At 31.9% G+C, this 24,542-nt stretch overlaps 1 protein-coding gene across 5 annotated transcripts; it reads right to left on the bottom strand.

The window, feature by feature from the left end:
- Positions 1–524: 524 nt before the first annotated feature.
- Positions 525–24,539, bottom strand: LOC140054188 (palmitoyltransferase ZDHHC14-like). Of its 5 annotated transcripts, none has more exons than XM_072099088.1 (10): positions 24,491–24,539; positions 24,062–24,350; positions 23,780–23,940; positions 22,298–22,453; positions 19,223–19,360; positions 18,654–18,705; positions 14,891–14,993; positions 13,687–13,796; positions 11,185–11,287; positions 525–4,892 (listed from the first exon to the last, which is right to left on the bottom strand). In XM_072099088.1, exons 2-10 carry the CDS (start codon positions 24,202–24,204, stop codon positions 4,605–4,607), a joined length of 1,254 nt encoding a protein of 417 aa, XP_071955189.1. In that variant the 5' UTR covers positions 24,205–24,350; positions 24,491–24,539; the 3' UTR covers positions 525–4,604. The 5 variants fall into 5 exon arrangements, with proteins under 5 accessions (XP_071955189.1, XP_071955188.1, XP_071955187.1 ...); XM_072099090.1 differs by adding an exon at positions 6,340–6,417 and having other exon boundaries at positions 4,770–4,892; positions 24,062–24,531; XM_072099087.1 differs by lacking the exon at positions 14,891–14,993 and adding an exon at positions 17,919–18,021 and having other exon boundaries at positions 24,062–24,531.
- Between the last annotated feature and the right edge of the window lie 3 nt (positions 24,540–24,542).

Here is a 24,542-nt window from a genome sequence, read left to right as displayed (position 1 = left end):
TGGTTTTCACAAATTGTTTTACATTATATAAACATATTATACACGTCGTAGTGATGTATCGTTACATGTACTATACTATTTCAATCGACTAGGACGGTTATAGTTTCAACAAAGTATTACATCGCAATGTTTTACTGTGTTTAGTGGTATATTATTTGTAAAACATGAAAACAATTAATATTTCGTTACTACATGGATAAAGAATATATTTAAAAATTGTTCCTCTTTGCACCCATCCTCTTTCCCATCCCTCAACCCTAATGTTACATACCAAACACAAATTAAGTTTGTTTAAATTTGACTTAAACAATTGGTCTCATTTTGTGACAAGTTTCTCTTTCGGAAGTAATTCCCAGGGTGCTAATTTTAGTTCAGTACATAAATCACAGTGTCTATTTATTCGTTCCTGTAAACGACATGTATTATTGTACATTTGAAATCGCCAGTTTTTTAACGTTGAAATTATTATGTATTCGAGAACCATCTAGTTACATATAATTGAATTTGAACATTTTTTTCCATTTATCTGTCTAATCTGTTTAAACTAATACTTTATATTTATTATATAATAGTACCGGATTTAGAAAAAATAATAATATATTGGCATTTAAAATGTGCAAATACTGCTAAATATCACGTATGCAGTATTGTCTTAGTACATGGACTTTAAAATTGGGCCACAGTGATGAAGATGACATTTCAGTTCATTTCTAAACAAATACCATGAAAAAAAATTATGCAAAACCAACGTCCTTTATTCTTAGACAGAACTAAATACATAAAAATAGTTACCATGAAACCGTTGTGATATTTATGTGCTGTACACCATATAAAGCAAAGTGAATCACACGGTAACACTTTATCCATGATATTTAACTAGATCTAGATTTTTGATTTATTAACTGAAAAAAAAAAAACCGGTGTAAGGCACTAAGAGAAAAACACAATACTTAGGTGACACTTTTTTTATGATGCCAAACTGTATGGTGATACTTAGGTGACACTTTTTTTATGATGCCAAACTGTATGGTGACACTTAGGTGACACTTTTTTTATGATGCCAAACTGTATGGTGATAAAATGTGCCTAGTGTAAAAGGCACCCAACCTGAACCGAACTCTGGTCTTCTTCATGATATGCAGACGCTGAACTACTAGACCATTGGGGTATTCATGGTAGGCCTACTACAGTGGGCAACAGGGTAGGTATTTATCAATATTTTTTTTTAAGTCATAAAAGTTAAGAATTGAAGCTTTATTTATTAACTTAATTTAACAGTTGCTATGGAATGAAAATGTTTAGATATTTTGAAAACCAAAATCATTGGCTTAAATCAAAGTTAAGAAGATCTAAGTAAATATGTTTACGTTTTCTTCACATTCCATAAGATAAACAGTTTTTGTAAAAAATTAGTTGGATAAGTAAAGCTATTTTGACTTAAGCAAAACGATTGATAAATGCCAATCCCAGTAAAAACAGGCCCTTATCTTAGCAAAAAATACAAATAATATTATTTTCATATTTAAATAATCTAAATTGTGTCAGAAATAATGTCCTAATTTCCTCTCTTATCAAACCATCTATAATTATACAGTACATCCAAAATACAACATAGAATTATCCCTAATACATTTTTATATACAGCATAATTTTCGAAAAATAAAATCAGATAAATACATTATACAAAAAGATCTCTTTTATACATGAATATATCAGTTAAGAACTCAACATGATTTTGGAAACTGTAAATACAGTATAAAAGAGAAACAGTCCAAATACAGTCCCGCTGCAGACCGATAATATCAGCTAACTATAATTAATATCATAAACCTCTTGAAATTCACGTTATATATAAAGATCTGTCTACACTATCAAACTTTATGAGAAAAAAAATGTGCCCATATATGGACATGATGATGTCATATCACTACCTGTATTTGGGCACATCACAGTTTGTTTTCACATCAAGTTTGATAGTGTACAGAGCTTAAGGATTGGCTATTAGACACTACAGTATAAGGTAAGGATATTTTAAGAAATGAAATGGTAATTTCAATTAATGCCATCTCTCACACACTGTGTCACACATTGTAAAAGATTTCATTTATATCAAAATATCAAATCTTTTACTGTATCTTCTAATCTTCTACTGTATATAAGTTGTCATCAGAAATTATGACAGTTGAATTAGCTAGAATATAGGTTAGCATTAATATAATAGGGCACTATCAGTATACACAATGTACATATAAAGTACATTAAGTAATATAAACGTTTGTTTACATTTAGTGAACTGATAAATGGATGCACATACAAAAGTTATGATGAGCCCATATATGGTAGAGCTATGCCTAAAATGGTAATGATATGACATCATTCATCATATCCATATATGGGCACATCACATTTTATTACACATCAAGTTTGATAGTTTCGACAAGTTATCGTGAATATGAAATGCGAGGACATTCGCTTGTCCAATTGGTCAAGTGTCTGTCCATGTGACCAGTTAGGAATTTAAAATAGAATATAGGTGCATCATGAGTACAGTATGCATGGTCCAGATTGCCAATCGAAAAAAGTTCAATGGCGAGCTGGACTTACTGCTCTTAGATTTACAATTAACTTATTTGGTCATAAAATAAAAATCTGCATACAGGTGGCTTAAATCAGGGCCAACATTATTTTAAAAGTATGTCCGATCAAATATTTAGTAAGTAATATATACAGCCTAGAATACATAACCCTTTATAGATACAATCTATTCAATTGGTCAATAATAATAATAATTGATATTCTTTTCTAAATATCATAAAATTTGTTTATTTTTTGCGTAATTTTATATGTATTATATTAATGTTTTCTTTATCAAAAGCAGCATAGTTTAAAAAAGGAAAATACATTTTATCTTTTTTTTTTACAATAAAAGTTTACATGTAAGGTGGAAGCAGTCAAGATGGTTTAAAACCGAATCATTCTAAAAACTGAACATAATCAACTTTAATATACATACTCTATTTAATAATTATATTTATTTATTATTTTAAATTATATAACACCTAAATAAATTCCAGTCATTTGATTGGACGATTGTGGGTCATTGGTGTGCAATAGTACGTACTTTCTTATTAAACGATCATGTAATAGTACTTTATCTATTTTTTCTTTGTAAGAAAATGTTATGAAAAAAAATCTTCTCAAGTATGGAAAAAAAATCTGTGTGAAATTGAATATCAGCCTCAGTTCTTCTGCAAATGGAAGCAGCGATGCGCACAACACAATCTCCAAGAACAATGACAAGAATTACTTAAATGTTATATAAAACAAATATTGAATGGTATTATATTTGTGTGATGGTAAAAATAATTTCATGCAAAAAAAAAGCAATTCTTGAGCTCGGCTTGTGAAAATAGAATTTCATCTTTCACATAATGAAATTATTTGTACCATCGAATCCATAGTCATACATTATTTGTATAATATTGAATCATATTACAATGATGTGTATTTCATTTGTTACAGTTTAATTTCACTGTCCTAAACTTTGTATGGTGAGGGTATTGTACTACTGTTGTAACTATCATAATAATATATCTTAGTATAACAGAATGTACGTGAAAAATATAAATTGTGTAATTGTAATAAATTTGGTCGACAAAATGGTAAAATAATTGATAGTAATATTTATAGCAAGAAGAGAAACGTTTTATGGTCAATAATTGCAGACAAATACATAAATATAAAACATTGTTGTGGACAGACGACCGAGCACCGACATAAAGGAACCCTTTAAGGAGTAGAAAGTTGTCGTATGTGTCATCCACACCTGTGCGCAATTCAGCCCAGTAGGCTGCCAGTCGCAGGTTATTCCACATTTACAAAACGTACAAAGAATTGTTACATAACCCTGATAAATCTTCTTTACATGGTAACTAGGCAAACCACAAGCTATTAGAATACCAAGATTAATTTTGATTTAGCTTATACAAAGTAGTATATATGTCAGCTGTGTTGAGATTACCACTGTGTCGTAATGCAGACAATAAATATAACCATTTATGGGCATGATGACATCATTTCATAACAATAGACATAGCAACACATTATTATCCATTACGTAAAGCTCTGTCTACACTATCAAACTTTATGTGACAAAAAAATGTGATGTGCCCATATATGGACACGATGACATCATATCACTACCATATTTTTTTGTCAAACTAGTTTGATAGTGTAGACAGAGCTTAAGATGTTTTTTTCTAAAGAAGAGTTTCTAATTATTTACCCAGGTAAATGAGTTTCTACTTATTTACCCGGGTAAAATAGTTTCTACTTATTTACCCAGGTAAATTAGTTTTTACTTATTTACCAGGGTAAATTAGTTTCTACTTATTTACCCGGGTAAAATAGTTTCTACTTATTTACCCAGGTAAATTAGTTTTTACTTATTTACTCAGTAAGTTGGCTTCTAGGATCAATATTGCTGACTTTGGCCAGGAATTTCCAGGTAAATATCTATTTAAATCTGAACAGGCAATATGTCTCCTGACCATAATAATGGTAAATTAAAAGTGCTAATCTGAACACAGCTTCTACAACTGGTCCTATAAGTCACTCTGCATAAACCGTCTCTCCAACGTGGATGTTCCATCTGGTGATACTGGCTCCTCATCCAGAAGTGGCTGCATCTCTGGCATTGATTTCCGTTTCGTAGTCGGTGTCATGCTATCAATATTAGTCTCTTGGTACTGACACTTTGTGGGTGTTGAATTAGGTGTGCCGTTGTCTTTACTGACAAGTTGGGCTGTCTCTATGTTCGTTTCCATGTTGATTGTTGTGGTGAGTGTTGGCATGGGGATGACAGCCCCTGAAACAGGTAGATCTCCATTTTCCTTTACATTTCAATACAAAATAATTGAAAACCCATTATGTACATAGAATTGGAATATACCGAGTTAAGAATTCTATAGAAAAAAACAAGAATCTTTAAAAAGGTTTTGGATAAATTTGAACAAAGTAGTTAGTATAGTAATAATTATTAGCTGATGGAAATGAGGTTAGTTGCAAGTGAGAAAAACATGTGAATAGTACAGAAAATAAGGAAATAAAATTAAACCATATCAATGCATTGGCGTCGTGGCATATATAATTCTAAACGCTAATTAAAAAATAGTATATTTTTAAAATAACTTTCCACAAATATATTAGCAACTTATTATATTATAATATAAGTATAATAATATGGGTTCTTTGTTGGGTACCAAAGGTGTCCCATTAATAGGGGTTTTACAGTAGTAAAAAAACTTATACATACAGTAATATATATTGCTCTGTCATGTTGTGAACAGACAAATTTGTAATTTGTTTTACATTTTATTTGAACCGAATTTAATATGCAAAATACACCTCTGCATTGATGATATTATTTATGAAGTTAGCATTGTAAATACTGATTAATAAGCATATAACAGGTGATTGACGATGGGAGTACAAATGGTATAACAGAAATGGTTGCCAAGCAACAATAGGTGAAAGGAAACAAACAGAAAAGGAAACAGATAAAGGAAAGATCACCAAATTTGATACAGTTTAACAAAAAATCATGGCACCAATTTAAATTTTTAAACAAAATAAATAAACTAAACAATTCCCCTTTCCTCAATAAATATGATTGTTAGCTAAATTACTAATCTTAGTATCCAGTATAACACAAATATAGATACGGCTTTAACACCTAATGTAATTTAATAAAAATCATAAACTTTACAAATAACTTTGTAATTTCTTACCAACACACCAAGTACACAAAGGAGGCTTCTAAAAAATTTGAACCATTACATAAGATTGATGGTTTGTGGGATTGCTGGAAACGTTGGAATAAGTCTGAACACAGGATGTACTTTCTGCATGTTTACGTACCTGAAATTGCTCTAGAATGCACTCAGCTCTTATAGATGTGTGTGCAGTGCTTAAAATATATTCTATGCATTAATTATACCAAACTATACATACTGTAGCCTCGAAAGGCTGTTTCCCACCAGATGCGACAGAGAGCACGCAACATGTTTATTTACCAATCAAAGAGGTTTGTTTGAATTTCTAGTTGAATAATTGCGCACAATTTACGACAGAAGTAGTATAGCTAAAAAATAGGCTGACTGAATCTGCCTTTACGAGGCAAATTACTGCTAAAAACTTACAAGTATCTTGACACAGCCAAGAGACCTACAGATTAGATGGCTACTTAAAATTACTGTAAGCTGCTAATCACCACACCATGCATGTACTGATAAATAGTCTGTGAGGAAAGGGGCTTGCTCGGTACGATGGTAAACTTACGGTAATAACACCATGCATGGTGATATCTCTTCTTTACTGATTGTTAGTAATGGGTTTGTGACCAGCCTGCGATGGATCCTTTTTTTGGCATGCAACAAAAACAGGAAAAAGCAACGAATTAGGTTAAAATGGATACAAATAAGCAAACTATGTACTAATATAAAAATCAAATCAAATGTGTAATATTGATAAATTATAAATTAAAATATCATCTTTCAGTTATATGGATACACTGGTATGTCTATTCTACCAGCCAACTCTTACTACTGTATCTGAAGTTGTCCAGTATCATAGGCAATTCTATGATACAGCAGCTCATGTGTTTCACATGTGATAACTGTATCACACCCTTGGAACCCTGCGTAACCTAACCTGCTATGATACAGGCACCGCGTGTGATACACATGTGATGCTGTATTACAAAATATATGATACTGGACAAATATTGTCATTTGTGGATAAATAATGATTAGCAAACAAAATTAACAAATAATAAATTTATAATATTCATTAATTTATTTATAGGCTAGCACTTAATATTTTTATCTAAATAATATTAGGCATTTGAAATGTGCTTTTTATGCATGCGTGATAGGTCTGCTATAGCAACAAAAGGGTTCAGCAAGAAGGTACAGTATTGATGTGTAAAAACTTATTTGTTTACATTTTTTTTTCTACAGAAGTGAATAACTTTATTAAAACTGCAAAATGGCCTATTCAAAGTCTGATTTTATTCATCTTTATTTTTCAGGTTTTTGGGGGACAATTCATCTTCAACTTTAATTTAAATTCCAGGGACTTGTTTGTTTTTCAAAAATTTTAGAAATATTTGAATGGCAAAGAGACTAGACAGTAACCACACAGTATAAATTAATGCTGAAACAATTATTTCACTCAATTTTATAAATAGTTAAAGGTAAATGGGTTGCTATCATTGAGGTAGTATAGATTCTCTAGAGGGCAGACTTCAATGTTATAGCAGTTAAAAAAGTGATTTTTCATGGAGAGGGAACCAACAAGATGACAGCTGCAATTTGATTCGCCCATACGCAGTCACGCACTACTACGTCTGTGTTGAGCATAGACAGCATGAGTATTCTTTAAATTCTCACGTACAATACACAATGCAGCGTATTGAGACTATAAACGTGAACGCATTCTACATTATGTGGTTTTTAATGTATTATTTGATACACTGAATATTTTTTCAGATTCATGGCCGCCATATTGTTGGTTGCTCCTCTAGTCAGCAGTACGCCCTCTAGTCTTCGGCTTATATTATCTCCATAGTATATATATAGTAGGGTAGCTATGAATTTAAAGAAACCATGATTCTTATCAGGAATAAATAATGCACTATTTGCTACCATAGCACGTTTAAACAACAAACGTTTATGTTATATTAGTATATTATGCAGTTGGTTCAGGTAAAACCCTACTATGTTAAATTAAACAATGTTATTTGAGATTACATTAAAATAATGTATTTAGCCATGCCATAATCAATGGAAAGATATTGATAAGGCCATAGAAACATACTGTAACATCCTGTATTCAATTTAAAATCATATTTGAGTGAAATTACACTCTTCCCTGATTATATTAAAGATTGTCCTCCTAAAAAAATATTTTTTAATTTTTCTTTTTAATTTGCCATTTTAATAGTTATTTCCTTTGACAGAAACTGGATCGAAAAAAAAAAATTCATTAATTTTTCATCTTTAGTCATTTAGTAATAGAAATTATGCAATTCAACAAACGAAATAGTTTCCAGTGCAAACATTCTCAAAGTAACATGCCAAGAAGCAGATAACACCACCTTTTATGTTAATTTGATTTAAAGAAATTTAATTATTAATTTATCTAATCTATAAAAAAGGAGACTTCTGTATTGTGGAAAAATGTTGTTGAATAATATTAATATCATGGATTTATATAGCGCCTAATGTTGTGAAGCGCTGTACGAAAACTAATACGATAAAAGGGATTCCAACCATGCCAAAAAAACCCAAATCAAAGTAAGGGAATATGTCTTCGTCGCTAACATCGGTTAGGGATCGGACTAATTGAACCCTGGTCAGCAGATGAATGCATCCAGAACTTAAAATTGGATGATGAGCAGGGGAAGATCTAAGGGGGACCCAGTCGGCCCCAACGGCCGGAATTTCCCAAATTGTAATACAAAATATAGGACATCGAATTAAGCTCAGTCTTTCATTTCACCATTTTTAGGACCTGGCCCCCCCCCCCCCCCCCCCACCTCCTACTTCAAAATCCTGGATCCTCAATAAGCCTTAATGTAATCAGAATTACAATCAACCATCAACCAGGATGCAATTGGGCCAACTTGACTGGAACCCTTTCAACCTATGCTTGCCTAGTATTATTTTCTCAATTGTACATTCTACTAAAGTTCTTCATGGAATGTTTCATCACAGTGCTGTATTGATTAATGATATATGCCATACAGTAATCAATATTATTATTGCTGAACATAATCATTCCTTATCAATATTTGATGCCTTATACTATAGACTGTCACGTCTACTATATGTATTCCTTTTCAACCTTTGTCATTGTCAACACATAGGTTTAGTCTAGGATCATATTTTATCACTCATACTTAGCTAAGAAATAATTTTACGTGAATCATTTTGCTTAAGTCAGTTTTCAAAATAACATAAGCAAATATTTGTTATGTATTTAAAAATAAATAAATATATAAATCTTAGATAGAAATGATTATTTTATATTATTATATATTTATTATATTATTAGATAAAATAAAACTTTAGTTTTTCACTATCTCTGCTAAAAATGTTGTTCTTTTTGTCTATAGAAAGTAGAAAAGTAAAATGCACCCAAATAAGGTAGTGCATATAAATATTATAATATCTCTATGGTTGATAGTGATATGCCCAAATATGGTTGTGATATCATGTCCATATATGTGTACATCACATTTTTTGTCACATAAAGTTTGATAGTGTGATCTTTACCTACAGTACGGTATGTGGGTATGAACATTGAAATGGTCATTCAAATAAACCGTATGTACAATGTAAATGAAGATATGCTTAATGACAATGAACCAATCACAACGTACTAAAAATAGTTAACGATGTCTTTTGTCTAAATGAGGCATGATTGTACCATTTTAATTATATCATTTGAGTACAGTATTTAACAATATATTTATGTCCTAATAAAAAAATATTCATTAATGTACTATTGTTGTATTCACAGATCAATCAATGATTTTTCCGCAAAAAAAACTATAATCAGTGAATAATGGGTTCTCTCTAGTACTTAAAAAAACAGTAACTGTTATTTCTGGCTTTCTGTATATTAGCTACAGTATGGATTGTGTATTTTAAAATGACAGCCTATGAATTTAGTATTCTAAAATGACAGCCTATGAATTTAGTATTCTAAAATGACAGCCTATACTGTATGAATTGTGTATTCTAAAAACGTAATGAATAACTTGTTTGTTGATGTGCGCAGGCTATTAACTAACATTCTCATTCTTCATGCAATACCTTGCAAACATTTTGTTTCTTGAGAACCCACAATGGGTTCATATATCCACCTTCTTCCTAAAAACATTAAAAGTTGGTAATAAATTAAATACTGTATTATTTTCATTCCATATTTAGACAGCATACCAAGAATTGGAGAATCATATTGTGTAAAAAAGAAGTAGTAAATCAGTTCACATAACATAGACACAAGCAACATCTCATAACAGTTTATTGGCCTATGAAATAGCAGATTTAACCTTCGACCTGTGGAAATCCATTTACAAGACAAACACACAAGATGCTCTCTTTGTTATTAAGAACATTTTATGGACAAAATATTCTTTCTCTTTTTAATCAAGTTTATTAAAAAAAGGCATGCTTTTTACTAATTTACCCGACTTAATTGATGTTTATAATAGAGAGTGTTATTAGCATAAACATATTCATGTTGCAAATTCAAAAATAGCATCGGCAATAGAGTTTGACTAAAGCTCTGTCTACACTATCAAACTAGTTTGACAAAAAAAGTGTGATGTGCTCAAATATGGTAGTGATATGACATTATCATGTCCATATGGGCATATCACTTTTTTTTATAGTGTAGACAAGGCTTAAGAAGTTATAACAATAAAACCGTTTAATAAAAAAACATAAAAGCAACATTTTAACCTTTCTTATGGAAGCACAATGCATTGTTGGATAGCCACAATCTCAGAAGCAGAAATGTGTGTGTAATATAAGTATCAGTTTGTTTGAGAGAGTTGACGCCGCTATACTACAACCATGCATAAATAAAATGTTTATAGAATAATAATAAAAAAAACAAAGAATTAGGAAAGACATGTTGGCAAAAAGATTAAGTCTATTCAGAATATAACTTGTATAATACATTCATTTTGTTTTTATAAGGTAAACTAAATTGATAGATTTATGCGATAAATTTCCGACAGCTTTGTAGAGGTGCTTAAACACCTGTGTCTACACCTGATTCTCTGAACTGTATCTCCACATATGCCAGCCAGTATCATAGGCTGTAATACAGTGTCATATATGTATCACATGTGACACCTGTACCAGAGGCAAATTCTGTAATACAGTGTCATATATGTAACACATGTGACAACTGTATCATAAGCAAATTCATATATCTCATCTTTATTTTAAAAATTCTGAATTAACTGACATTAGAAATCATTCATAAAAAAAAAACCCAACAAATTATATTCTGAATAGTCATTGAGAGAGTGCATGCGCAGTGGGTTAATATATTATTTTCATTCCGCAATCAACCAATCAAAAATGTCGTTGTATAAATACTTACACCTTTGTTTGGTAGAGGTAGGGCGGGCACGCCCCTTGGTATTACGTTCTCCGTTTGAGTTACATTTACATTAGGAACGTAGAAACCTCGACGATCTAGCAAGCTGCAAGATAAATTAAAGCGTTTGTTTATAATTGGATGTATGAAAAATTGTTAGGTGACAAGTTAATAATAGGGACCTTTAGTGTGAACATAAGCGTGGTTCACATCAACCGGTGATGCGTTCCCTCTTGAGGTAGTGGAGTTGTAGCTTAGTGGTTAACATGCTTGCCTTTTAATCCCGGTCCGGGGTTCAATCCTGACCTACTGTAGTGCTAGGGTTGTACTGTAACTCGGGACTCTTTCAACTCCACTCCCTAAGCCTCAAACGAGACTTAGTTTATTATAAGCATGATCCATCCTGTAATTGGCGAGTTTTTGCTCGGTGCATATGAAATTACAAGTTTTAGATTTCACTCGACGGCAGGTCAAGTTCAATATTGAATATCGAAACGTGGCAGGCTATAGGCGCTTGACCTTTGACAAGATCGCCTAAAATTTATAATTTAAATCTACGATACTTAATAATTGTATATTCAGGAATAGCCGCTCCATAGTCTCTTTGCTTTTCTTCCTTATATCTTATTCTTTTTAACTCAAAATTATTTTTACTAACAAACATTACTATTTATATGCCTAGTGTGTAAACATTATTGACATAATTTCATTAAACATCCACATACAGTACAACTCTTCTTAACACTTTTTTCAATCTTCTATCAACTAAAAGTCGTAGTTACAGTAGTCATGTCTCGGGTCACATTCTATGGTCACCGTACAGATAGGCTACTACATCAGTACTTCTATGAATGGATGACTAGTTGGTGACAAGAACGCTAGTTGGTCATACCCAGCACCGTTTTGATTTTACGATCATTCGGGAAACCACCTCACGATGACGACAACTACAGTGGACACTAAAGTGCGGAGGCATCAGATTATGACGTGTATACATCAGATCGATAGTAAACCTTACTCTCAAGGCAGCTAGTAAATGAGGGAAACCACCAGATACATGCGCAACACCTCAAAATGATGTAATGACGTCAAAGTCGACATAGTTGAAAATCTTAAAGTCCTTAATAGGACAAACAATTTGATTATTGGATGTGGAAATGGTAATATTAAATCTGATGAGAATGCTTCAAGTGGAAAAAATAAAAATCACTAGTTATTCTGGGGTGGAACCAAGAACCTCTGAATACATGCTCTAATAGCTGTTCCCATAGGTAGAATTTCATTATATAATTAGAAAACTAAACATACGACCTGTCACATTGAGTAATTAACTATCACGCTTCATTGCACACAACGAGACGCAAGTTTTGAATAGGCTTTGACTAGATAACTTCTTCTTAAAATATTGATTATCATATGAAATGGATCGATCCAATTAATGGTTATATTACATTATTTATAGGTTCTGACTGATATGTAATTAACAGAGTGTTATTTTGTCTAATACTCCGCTTGTCAGATGGGTTTAACATACTGTAGAGTCTGTTATGAATATTCAATGAGAAATGAAAACAGCAATTATTTTTTGATCTAATAACTTAACGTGCCTTGTTTGTGGGGAATGAATCTACCATTGGGTTGCATTGATGAATTTCATGCAAATTGATAAGGATGTGCAATTGCAAATGTTGTCAATAATCTCTACATATTTCTTTAAACACTCCTAGATAATTTCTTTTTATATTACTGTAATAAATTACAAGGAGGACCCATTACATTTTATAAGCACATTTTATGACAATTTGGCAAGTTAACATTGGAGGAGTATATAAATCAAGTTAATGATATACTGTACAGTACGTGTAAAATACTAAAATATATAACAGTGGTACTGTATGATTATTTGTATGCATGAATAATTTATAATTGGTTACAATACATATATATCATATACACAAAATGTTTAATATAAGCTTGTATTTATTGTTAACTGTTGATGTAAATAGAACAGGATCAGTGTACTGTATAATGCACTTGTACTAGCTCATATCATCAACAATGGAAAGATGACTTTGCACAATTCCGAACGGCATAATTATATTGTACCAACTGATAACTAAACAGGGGCAGATCCAGCATTATAGATTAGTGAGGCTAAATATTTCAGAAATGATAAAAACAATCCGTCGGGTTGCAGAAAAATAAAAATTCATTATTTTATATTAAAAAGACATGCCTTTAAAAACTGAGGAAGGGGGGGAGGGGGAGGGGAGAGAGGGAAGAACCGGGCAAATTTTTTTTTTCAATCAATCACTTTTATTTACATGAATCGTACATATAAAAACAATGATTAAAAATTCATTTGAAAAAGAAAAGTAACATTTCAAAATTAAAAATAAAATATAAAAGTATGAAGGGGCAGTACTGTAAGCTTTAAGCGTACAGCCCATTGTAATAGTATAATAGTAAGAAACAATTATACTGATTTAATTATGATCATCTTACCTAGGGTGCATGGGACCACAGAGCACAACACAACAATTGCTAAACGCATTTCCATGACTAAATGGATTGAAATTATCACGTTGCCGCTTTGTTGACCACGTTCCTTTAATCTACGAAAGAAAAAAAATCAAAAATAACTAAATCAATAAAATACATTACAACCCTTCTGGACATAACTGAGAAATAACGAGGGGAAAAATAAGTTTTGACGCTCTGTCTACACTATCAAATGTTATGTGATAAACAAATTTGATGTGCCCATATATAGACATGATGATGTCATATCATTACCATATTTGGGAATATCACTACCATATTTGGGAACATCACACTTTGTTTGTCCAACTAGTTTGAAGTGTAGACAGACTAGCTTTACACTAATCCAACCAAGTTTTAGAGGACACTTTCTTAGGTCCTGAAGGTGTCCCCTAATAGATTGATTAATTTGACGGTGGGTGTTCTCTTGTAACAGTTTTCATGTAATGTTCTTCTCACCCATGACCCTGTTCCATGAGTCATGCTTTGTGAATGGCTGCCAGTATTTGGGTTTCAGGTTAAAGAGGCTGCATTACGAGAATTGGAGCATTTAGGGGTTGTAATAATTGGGACACTAACTGTTAATCTTTTATGACATGGCCTACAAAAAAAGGCCACTGTAAATTTGCTTTGTTTGGATTTGTTTTATTTAGGACCCTTAAAGATCAGTTCCTTTCACTGGAACTGGATAGGTCACGTACATTAAATATGGTATTAAATAAAATATAATTCTCTTCTTTCATTTCAAAAGAAAGAGTCCCTTTAATAGGAGTGTACCGAGAATAGGGATGTCCCAAAGGAAGGTTAAAATATATTACTTAGAGAAACTCTGATATTAGCCCACCGAGGGAAGTACGATTCAGTTATTAGCTCAGTGACTATGTACAAATTTGAATACTGTTGACAGTATTATATAGTGTCAGACAGAAGAATAATAGAAGATTAATATAGTGTGATTGGACAGTTATAAAGCACAATTGATTTTGGTTTTAATAAAATTATATATGGGCCAGGGATAGGGGATAGGGATGTCCCAAATGAAGGGTAAGCTGTATTGTTTGTATTTATCAGAGCAACTCTGGTATTAGCCCACCAAGGGCAGTAAGATTCAGTTATTAGCCCAGTGATTCTATACAATAGGATTTAAATGGCATTGATGTTCACTTACATCTTCATTGGTTGTTTGACTTTTACACACAAGATACGTGTGGAAAGACGCTAAACCAAACACTGACCACACAGCACCAAATGTTATTACTGCTTCTATCAAAGTGTTATGCCGTCAAGGAAAACAAGTTGAAATGGCATGCTTATTATTACACAAGAATAAGTACAAATATTTCAACATTTAAAATAACGTTTCATGCTAAAGGAATTCAAAAAGGTTACATGATTTTCGTGAATACAATATATACTATAAATTACATGCTCAGTGATTATCAAGGTAGCCTTACATATCTGTTACAAGATCTTAATGATTTCTGAACATAGTATATTAATTTACACTGGCGACCAAGGCAGCCTTACATATAGGTTACACGATTACAGTACGATGTGGAAATGTCAATGCTATAAAATGCATGCATGCTATTCCCAAGGCAGCCTTACCTATAGATTACACAAATCAAATGATTTGCGAGTATATCATCACTATAAAATACATGCCAGTGAAAGCTTTCCTTAGAGAACATGATAATTCACATCGATAAATATTTATTGAATTTTCTTCACTGACTATTCTAAAGGCAGTCATGTAAATAGGTTTCTACTACATATAGTGTTGAATAAACCGTTTATTTCAAAATAGATTTAAAATATAATGTTTATATCGACTGCATTTCTGCTCAATTTTTGCTCCTAAATAAACGTTTAAATCAATAGGTGGTCATTGATTAAATCGTTAGCATTTACCCAAAATGCAATGGGCTGTGGCGGTCAATTCAAACGTTACTATATTGTAGTTGACTCAACGTCAATGGTTGCCAATCAAATAATCATTATTTTGCATTGCAGCTAAAAGTTGCTCAGCAATAACCAGTTATATGGCGTTCTAAAACCGAATCAATGTTTAACCGTTATTTTCAGGCTGCCATTTAACTAGTTACTGAAAATTTGTCTGGTTTCTGCTGCCAAGATATTGGGGTTAACTTATTCACATGGTTTTTAACCGATTAGTTTATGCGGCAGAAACAGGACCTTACTGTAGAACAAATAGCCATGCCTTTATTTTAAAGTAAAATTGTATTATAGCTGAATTTTTCAACATTATAAATATTACCATGTTCGTACTGGTAAAAAGAACATTATCAAACAACAAAGTAATTTAAGGTCAAATAAAAATAATGATAATAAAAGGTATTGTCAACATTTAGAATGGATTTGAAATGAAACAGATTTTGGTATGAATTATACACAAAGAAAAAAAGCAAAGCATTTAATAACTAAAATAATTAAATAACATAATATGAATTTTTTAAATCTTGAATAATATGCAATCATTTAAAAATCTTGAATGTGATTTGCACTGTTAAGACCCTGTTCACACTTGGTCGTTGATTATAACCCCATGACCTATGATAATTGTAGATAATGTGAACTGACATTGACAACATTAGATTAGTTACCATGACAAGACCTTAAACAAACAGTAGGAATGTCTATATAAACAACCTAGATGAATCGTGACTTAGTAGAAGCAGTTTGTGTAAACACATTTGTAATGAATAGTGTACAATGGCCGTGTTGCTATGTAATAACAGAATTGCCCTTAAAATATACAATATCAAATAGTAGTGAAACAAAACATATAATAAACATATGTCCTTATTTCGAGGGTTCGTTCAACATAAATTTTTATCATATGAAACTACAAAAGAACACCACAATTAAGGGGACAACTTACGAACCAACACAGTTTCATTTAATAATGATTAGTTGTGTCCCCTGATTAGGAATTGGCCAGGATATTAAAAGCACTCGGTGTACATAGAACCTCAAAGGGAATACTTTTTGGACCTACAAAAGTGTCCCTTTAATAGGTGTGTCTGTATTGCTAAACATTGCCCCTTGTTTCATATAAGAAAAGTGTACCTTTAATAGGTATGTCTGTATTGCTAAACATTGCCCCTTGTTTCATATAAGAAAAGTGTACCTTTAATAGGTATGTTTGTATTGCTAAACATTGCCCCTTGTTTCATATACTGAAGAAAAGTGTACCTTTAATAGGTGTGTCTATTGCTGAAACATTGCCCCTTGTTTCATATGGGGAAAGTGTCCCTTTAATAGGTGTGTCTGTATTGTTGAAACATTGTCCCTTGTTTCATATGGGGAAAGTGATCCTTTAATAGGGATGTCTGTATTGCTGAAACACTTCCCCTTGTTTCATATGGAGAAAGTTTCCCTTTAATAGGTGTGTCTGTATTGCTGAAACATTGTCCCTTGTTTCATATAAGAAAAGATTACCTTTAATAGGGATGTCTGTATTGCTAAACATTTCCCCTTGTTTCATATATGAAAAGTGTACCTTTAATAGGTGTGTCTGTATTGCTGAAACATTGCCCCTTGTTGCATATGGGGAAAGTGATCGTTTAATAGGGGTGTCTGTATTGCTGAAACACTTCCCCTTGTTTCATATGGAGAAAGTGTCCCTTTAATAGAGGTGTGTCTGTATTGCTGAAACATTGCCCCTTATTCCATATGGGGAAAGTGTCCCTTAATAGGGATGTCTGTATTGCTGATATATTGCCCCTTATTCCATATGGGGAAAGTGTCCCCATAGGGATGTCTGTATTGCTGAAACATTGCCCCTTATTCCATATGGGGAAAGTGTCCCTTTTAATAGGGTGTATGTATTGCTGAAACATTGCCCCTTACTAATTTAATGGGGAAAATGTCTCTAATATAATCAATAGTGGTTCCCCCTGAATAGATACCAAAGGAGAGATTATTATGCATTATTTCCTAGATTCCTCCAGTGGATTGTTTGTGTGGCAACATCGACTTGATTCGATGGGAATTTTCTGAGCTTATGGTTTCCAATTTACTACTATCATGCATAGAATCCAAATTATATTAATAAGTGTTAATAATGATGATGAGGTATTACTAATCACCACTGTACACAATACAGAAAACAAATGCAACTGTTGCTTAGCAACAAACGACATGCTTAGAGGGGGGGAAGGAAGCGCACTCACATCTTCATTTGTTGTTTGATTGGAGGAAACAAGAAAAGTGTGGAAGCCGGCTAATCCTAACACCGACCACACAGATATAAAACAAATTATTGACTGGATAACGGTGATCATAGAGTCAAGGAATTCACAAAAATTTTTAGAAAAATCTACCAAAATATTTAGTTCACCAAATCAAGCAAACAAAGGAAGTTAAACAAAATAAAAACAAAGGAAGTTAAACAAAATAAAAACAAAGGTTTTGATAAGGCAAAGAAAATAACTCAAATAAAATTATATAAGAAATAAAAAGATAAATGAAAATTAGACAGTAAAAAATAAAATTGAAAGGTGAACAAAAAACAAAAAAAAAGATTACAATTATGTTACAAAATAAAATTTGTATAGTAGGCTTGCATTAATGTATGTATCAATATCATATTTGACACAACAAAACTGAAAACAGAAAAAGATTCCCTAAACTTTTGTTTAGCTATATTCATAGCATGACATTGTATTATCAATACTGTATGCTAAACAACACTTTGTTTTAACAGGCCTTAAAATTCAGACAGAGGTCAAGACATTTAACAAGAGCTGTTTTTGTTTTGTAGATTTTTACAGAATACAAACATGATACCTGACACTATGATAATGATATTTGACTTTCTTGAGTGGAACTTTTGACATTGTGACACAGTGTTTTATAATAATATGCTATATTTTGTTCATATTTTTATTGATATTAATAAAGGATATCTTGCTGGTGTGTACTTAATAGCTTCTAAAAAACTGCCTTCTTCCTGAGACCCTGAAATGAAAAAAAAAATATAATAAACAAGTGATATCAAAGTAAAAAATATGACAATTTCCCCCTACCTTCCTTTCCACCCTTCCCTGTGTACCTCAATCTTCCCCCATTCCTATCTTAATTTTCCATCCATATTTTTGAACAATAACTGTAGAGAAAATCGGTCAAATTATTTATTTATAGTTATTATACAGCACTGAATATGGTTAAGAGTCACTAGTAGCTCTTAGAATGCTCATGGCATGTTCAAGTACCAAAGCCAGGCTTAGTTTATAATACTTGTGATCAAAATCTAAAGCTTTGTTTACACTATCAAAAAATGTGATGAGCGCATGGACATGACGAGGCCCTTACAATCTCTTACACCCTTTTTCACAGAAACTATTATTATTAATAAAAAGCATATAATGGTACTTGGACATTTACTACAGTATCAATACACAGTAGTATGCATGTGCAGTCAAAAACTGATTTTTCTCATTTAAATTAAAAAATAACTTAAAAACACTGTACTTACTGAGAACCAGATGCGTGACATTACAAGCGAAAACGAAAATACTTAAAATTGTAGTAGATACTATGAATAGATAAAAGAAGCGATAATTTCTCTTGCCAACACAGTTGCCGACCCACGGACAGTGATGGTCAAAATTTTCTGTTGAATGAAAAAAAGAAGAGTGAAAGAGAGTACTTTTAAAATTGTCTGAGGATGTAAATACAATACTTTGGTAATAATAATAAATAATAATAATATTGTAATTGGTTACAATTTGAAAAGCACATTTTCAAATATTTATACTACAGTACAGTACATAGGAACCCTCTTTTATGTTATGAGGAAACTGCTATTCAAGAGACACTGCACTATAATAAAGAGAATACGTTCCAATGAAATAAATGAGGGTTGTTGTCTATACAGTATGTTGTTAACACTATGGCACGTACTCATATCCAGGGAACACCCTTATTTAAGGATACAATTTTTTGAGTCCCAAAAATGTTCCAATTTAATGGCTTTATACTGTGTAAGCAAGTCTTATTATTGGGTTGAGATATTATAAATGTGCTTTATTGACTCACACGACTAGTGAATACTGCCTTACTGAGTATAGAGTAAAGCACATGCTTAAATAAAATCCCAAATTTCAACATTTATCTATACTGTAAATAAAAGGCCAATTCACACAGACGAGCAGTAACACTAACAGTAATAGAATTTTATAATAATTAATTATGACCATTTACACACAATGCGGAGGGGACGGGTGGTTTTCCACTCAGGATACAAATGTTATGTGGGACAAGCTACAGAGTTTTCCGCTGAGAATAGATACAGATTCTATGTGGGACAAGCTACAGGATTTTCCGCTGAGGATAAATACAGATTCTATGTGGGACAAGCTACAGTGTTTTTCCGCTGACAATAGATACAGATTCTACGTGGGACAAGCTACAGGGTTTTCCGCTGAGGATAGATATCAATCTATCAAACAATCAATCAATCAATAAATTTTATTTCTCAAATAAAAACAAAATACAGTTACATTTTCTAGAAATAATAGATAATAAATGAGAAAAAGGGTACCCCACTGGAAGCTTAAGCTTTAAAATGTGGGGTCCAGGCAACATATTTAAAATTAAGGTATTAGGTAGGAAATATATATAATTATATGATAATGAACAAAAAATATAGATTCTATGTGGGACAAGCTATAGGGTTTTCCGCAAAGGATAGATAGATTCTACATGGGACAAGCTACAAGGTTTTCCGCTGAGGATAGATACAGATTCTATGTGGGACAAGCTACAAGGTTTTCCGCTGAGGATAGATACAGATTCTATGTGGAACAAGCTACAGGGTTTTCCGCTGAGGATAGATACAGATTCTATGTGGGACAAGCTACAGGGTTTTCCGTTGACGATAGATACAGATTCTACATGGGACAAGCTACAGGGTTTTCCGCTGAGGATAGATACAGATTCTACGTGGGACAAAAGCTACAGGGTTTTTTGCTTACCGTTACCGCTTGCCTGTGTAAATTGGCTTTTAGACTACCATTATTACCCCTTGGGACTATACTCGGCCATACAACACTACAGTAATATTGTATACTTGAAAAACCCATTACAGTAAAGTGAGGTAGCGTATATGTATATATCCCATGTTGAATACTTGATGAATTAATTCATCATTCATCATTACGGATTAATTATGCAATGCTTCTTCATGTTTACTGTAGCTTGACACAAATTAAATTGCACTTAAGAAGTTCATGATCAACGCTGCCGCAGGTTAAAAAAAGCGAATAATGATCAAGTCTGAATATCAAATTAGACTATCTGTGCGTTCAAAATACATATCCTGACAGATCAGTATTATAAATGATATTGTATACATTTTGTTGATAAGCTTTAAAGATGTATTGTCCCCCAAAAACATGAAAAATAAAAATTTAATAAATTCAGACTTTCAATAGGTTTAATATTTTGTAGTTTTAATAAAATCAATCCCTTCTGTAATAAAAAGGAAACGAATGTTTTCTCATATAAAATGACAAAATAAATAGTAAAATTTAACCAAAAACCTATTGGCTGCCAACAATTTTTTGCTTTAAATTACAGTTTTGTTTCAGGTTTAAATACATTTTTTTTTCCGATCAAATTTTTGTTCAATGTGAATAACTATTATGTGACATAAAAATGGCATTCAACAACAAACATTTAAAAACTATTTTTCAGGGGGACAAAATACATCTTTAAGATATACAGTATTATCCGCTTGAAAAAAAAAATTGCACTGCATCAATTTATTTCTACTAAATTTCCTAAATATTCAAAGTAAATTTTAAATTGTAGTGAGAATAATACTGTACAGTATAGCCTCTATTAAGGGACTCAACAAAGTATTCACTTACAGTAATAGTGGTGTCCTCTGAATAGAGGTTGCCTAGTGTTAAAACATATATTTGCCCTCATTTAATAGGAATGTTCCCCTCACTGAGTCCTCTGAATAGGGGTGGCCTAAAGGAAGGGTTCTGTAGTACAGTGCTGTACTATCATTCAGTTTTTAAACTAAGTAACCATAGTGTAAAAACTAAAAGATTATCTTTGGAGATTGTAATCAATTATTTCTTTCTAAATCAATAAATATTTATGCATGATGCATATAAACTGTACAGGGTACAGTATACTGATTATTAAATAAATTGTTAATTAATCATAGTAAACCAGGATGTGCTGAAATCACTGAGTGAAATGGTTGTTATTTGAATCATAAGGTACAGCATGCCTAACCTATATTAAATTCGCATTGAAACAATAACATTTATTTGGTTTTTTATAATTATATTATATATTATTATTTAATGATTATATTATAAAATTAGTATTTATCCTATTTATTTAGATTTAATAAACACACCTACTGTATGTTAATACCATTACAAACCGTTGACACTGACAGGCTAATTCTATTTTTTCCAATACAGTAATTCCACATCTTTTAGAGATATTCCCATTAATTAATCTAAGTCTAAACTAAAGATTGTTAACTGTTAGATTTAAAAAGTAAACCAAATCGTACTTTACATACCTACACAATTGTCACATAAACTGCAATGTGATGACCGCGGCGGTCTGAATATTTTACAAGTGAAACAGTATTTTAGCTTAATGTTTTGACCGTTTATTACAACTTCTTTAAATCGAGAAGGCGGACGATACGTTCCGGTTTGTTGCGTCTGTGCCTCTGTGAAAAAAAAAATTGTAATTACTGTTACAGTAAATTAATATTTTAAATGTAATAATTGCATATTTAGTGCACTGTCAATAAACATGGAGGAAATATAGTATAATAAATAAATCTATAATATTTCCTCCATGACAGAAGTAAGTTTGAGCTTTCATAGAAAAGGTGACTCCCAAAAAGGGGATAAGAGACATCATAGTTCATACTGTAATGGCAACAACACAATTTATGAGTCATTTTCATCCAATTAATGCATAAATTATGAATCGAGTATTATTTACAATAATATTTCTTATTATTTTCTTATGCTTACGATGATAACAATTACAGTAATAATTTATAAAACAAAATTAAGTGTACTGTTACATCTATTTGCATAACTGTACAGTATAAGTTTTTTTTATGTGAATTGAGTCGATTTGTACTACTGTACTCCACCTTTTCGTACTTTTACAGTTTAACAAAAGATAAAGTGTATTTCATGTCAGTTTTTGTTCGTCCATTGTGATTAAACTCAATTCAATTATTCTATACAGTAATAGGCTTGTCAAGTAAAACAGTATGCTGATCAGTTTTAATAAGTTTAATCATCATGCAATCACAGGATGTAATTGAAAGATTACACTATCAAAACTGATTACATAAACTGGTTATAGTAATTCATTTAGTTTAAATACAATTTGATAACCTGATTAATCAACAGTCCGCATAAACTTTCGGTAAACTGTACCAGGAAAGAATTTCTAACATTGTTAAAAATAATAATCTGATATGTTGTGTAATACAATATTAATGAAACTAAAGCTTACTGGATCCTAATGAGTTAATACTATCAATTAACAGGTACACACCAAGAAACCGTATTGGAATTTAACATGAGTCAGCAAAGACGATAATTAAAGGTTTCATTATATAAAGGAAATCGTTAATGAGTTTAGTATGTCTTTGTGTTAACAAAATGTCAGGACAGGCTTAATTAGAGGTTTGTCTCACAAGAATAACTTCTATACTTTTCATTGTAAAATGTAAAGCGAAATTAAAAGTATACTAAATAATACACTGACTTACAAATTCTCGAAATTCTTTTAAAAATTTTACTGTACACAGTACATGATCAAAATGGTACTGTAGAGTTAAAAGGGTAAGCCATAGGAAATGGAGGCATTTTGTTTTGAGTAGTTTTCCAATAATGTGTTTAATGTGACGGGCCTCTCGGAAAAAAAAGTTATTTTACAAAATGTACAAAAAGCATTCTTAGAATATAAAGAAATTGATAAAAAGAAAAAAAAAACAATAACATAGTTTAAGTAAAGTATAAAATTGTACCTATTTGCCTCTCGGTTGCTGCTTCTTCTTCGGCGCTTGCCCTCGGTATAACCCCAGGATCACTAAAGCTAGTCCGAAGCAGTGTGGAGATAACAAATAGAAACAACAGAACACCAATGACTGGAATGGCTTCGGAAACCGTTTTCCAGAGGTAAACACAACTGTAAAAAGAACAGAACACAATGATAATAAATTATATAGGCCTAGATAATAATTTACTTTAGGCCTACATAAATATTAATATTATTATACTTTTATGGCAATAAATTGTTGAAAACTTACTCAAACGCAAAGAAAAGTCCAGACGTAACAACAATAAGACCAAGCGTTAAATAAAAAATTCCTTTTTGACGTGCCATCATAATCCGGCCATCACAATAAAAATGGTTTCGTCCAGGAAACACTTCCCACTTACGCTTAGGCATTTCCAACGAAATGTAATTTGTACTTTTAGGGTCAGAAACCTGTGTAGTGGGTAGTTGACAGGCTAGGGCCTCTGCGGTCTTTTCTACCGCGATCTGCTGCTGTGATGGGTGCGTCGTCGAACCGTTGCCCGCACCACTTTCCTGCCCTACATTCATCGGTAGAGTTAGAGTATTAGAAACAACAAAACAGTCAAATAAAAAACTCTCATAAACGTTAAATATCTTATAAACCTATTATCAAGAAGATAAATATACAAACTGAAATTTGTGAAATAGAAATTCTGACATTTAGAGGCTGAAATTATCGCTCTAAATGTTGTACGGTATTCGGTGACAAA

The sequence above is a fragment of the Antedon mediterranea genome, chromosome 7, assembly GCF_964355755.1.
Source record: "Antedon mediterranea chromosome 7, ecAntMedi1.1, whole genome shotgun sequence".
Lineage (NCBI taxonomy): Eukaryota > Metazoa > Echinodermata > Crinoidea > Comatulida > Antedonidae > Antedon > Antedon mediterranea.
This window is presented reverse-complemented; position numbering and strand designations above follow the sequence as displayed.

Excerpts from the sequence above, each read along its gene's own strand:
- LOC140054188 (XM_072099087.1), bottom strand. The coding sequence starts at position 24,360 with ATGAATGTAGGGCAGGAAAGTGGTGCGGGCAACGGTTCGACGACGCAC. Across the intron at positions 18,706-19,222 it reads TGTCACGCATCTGGTTCTCA|GGTCTCAGGAAGAAGGCAGT; the intron begins GTAAGTACAGTG and ends TTTTCATTTCAG. Across the intron at positions 18,022-18,653 it reads ATTAAGTACACACCAGCAAG|CGTTATCCAGTCAATAATTT; the intron begins ATATCCTTTATT and ends CTCTATGATCAC.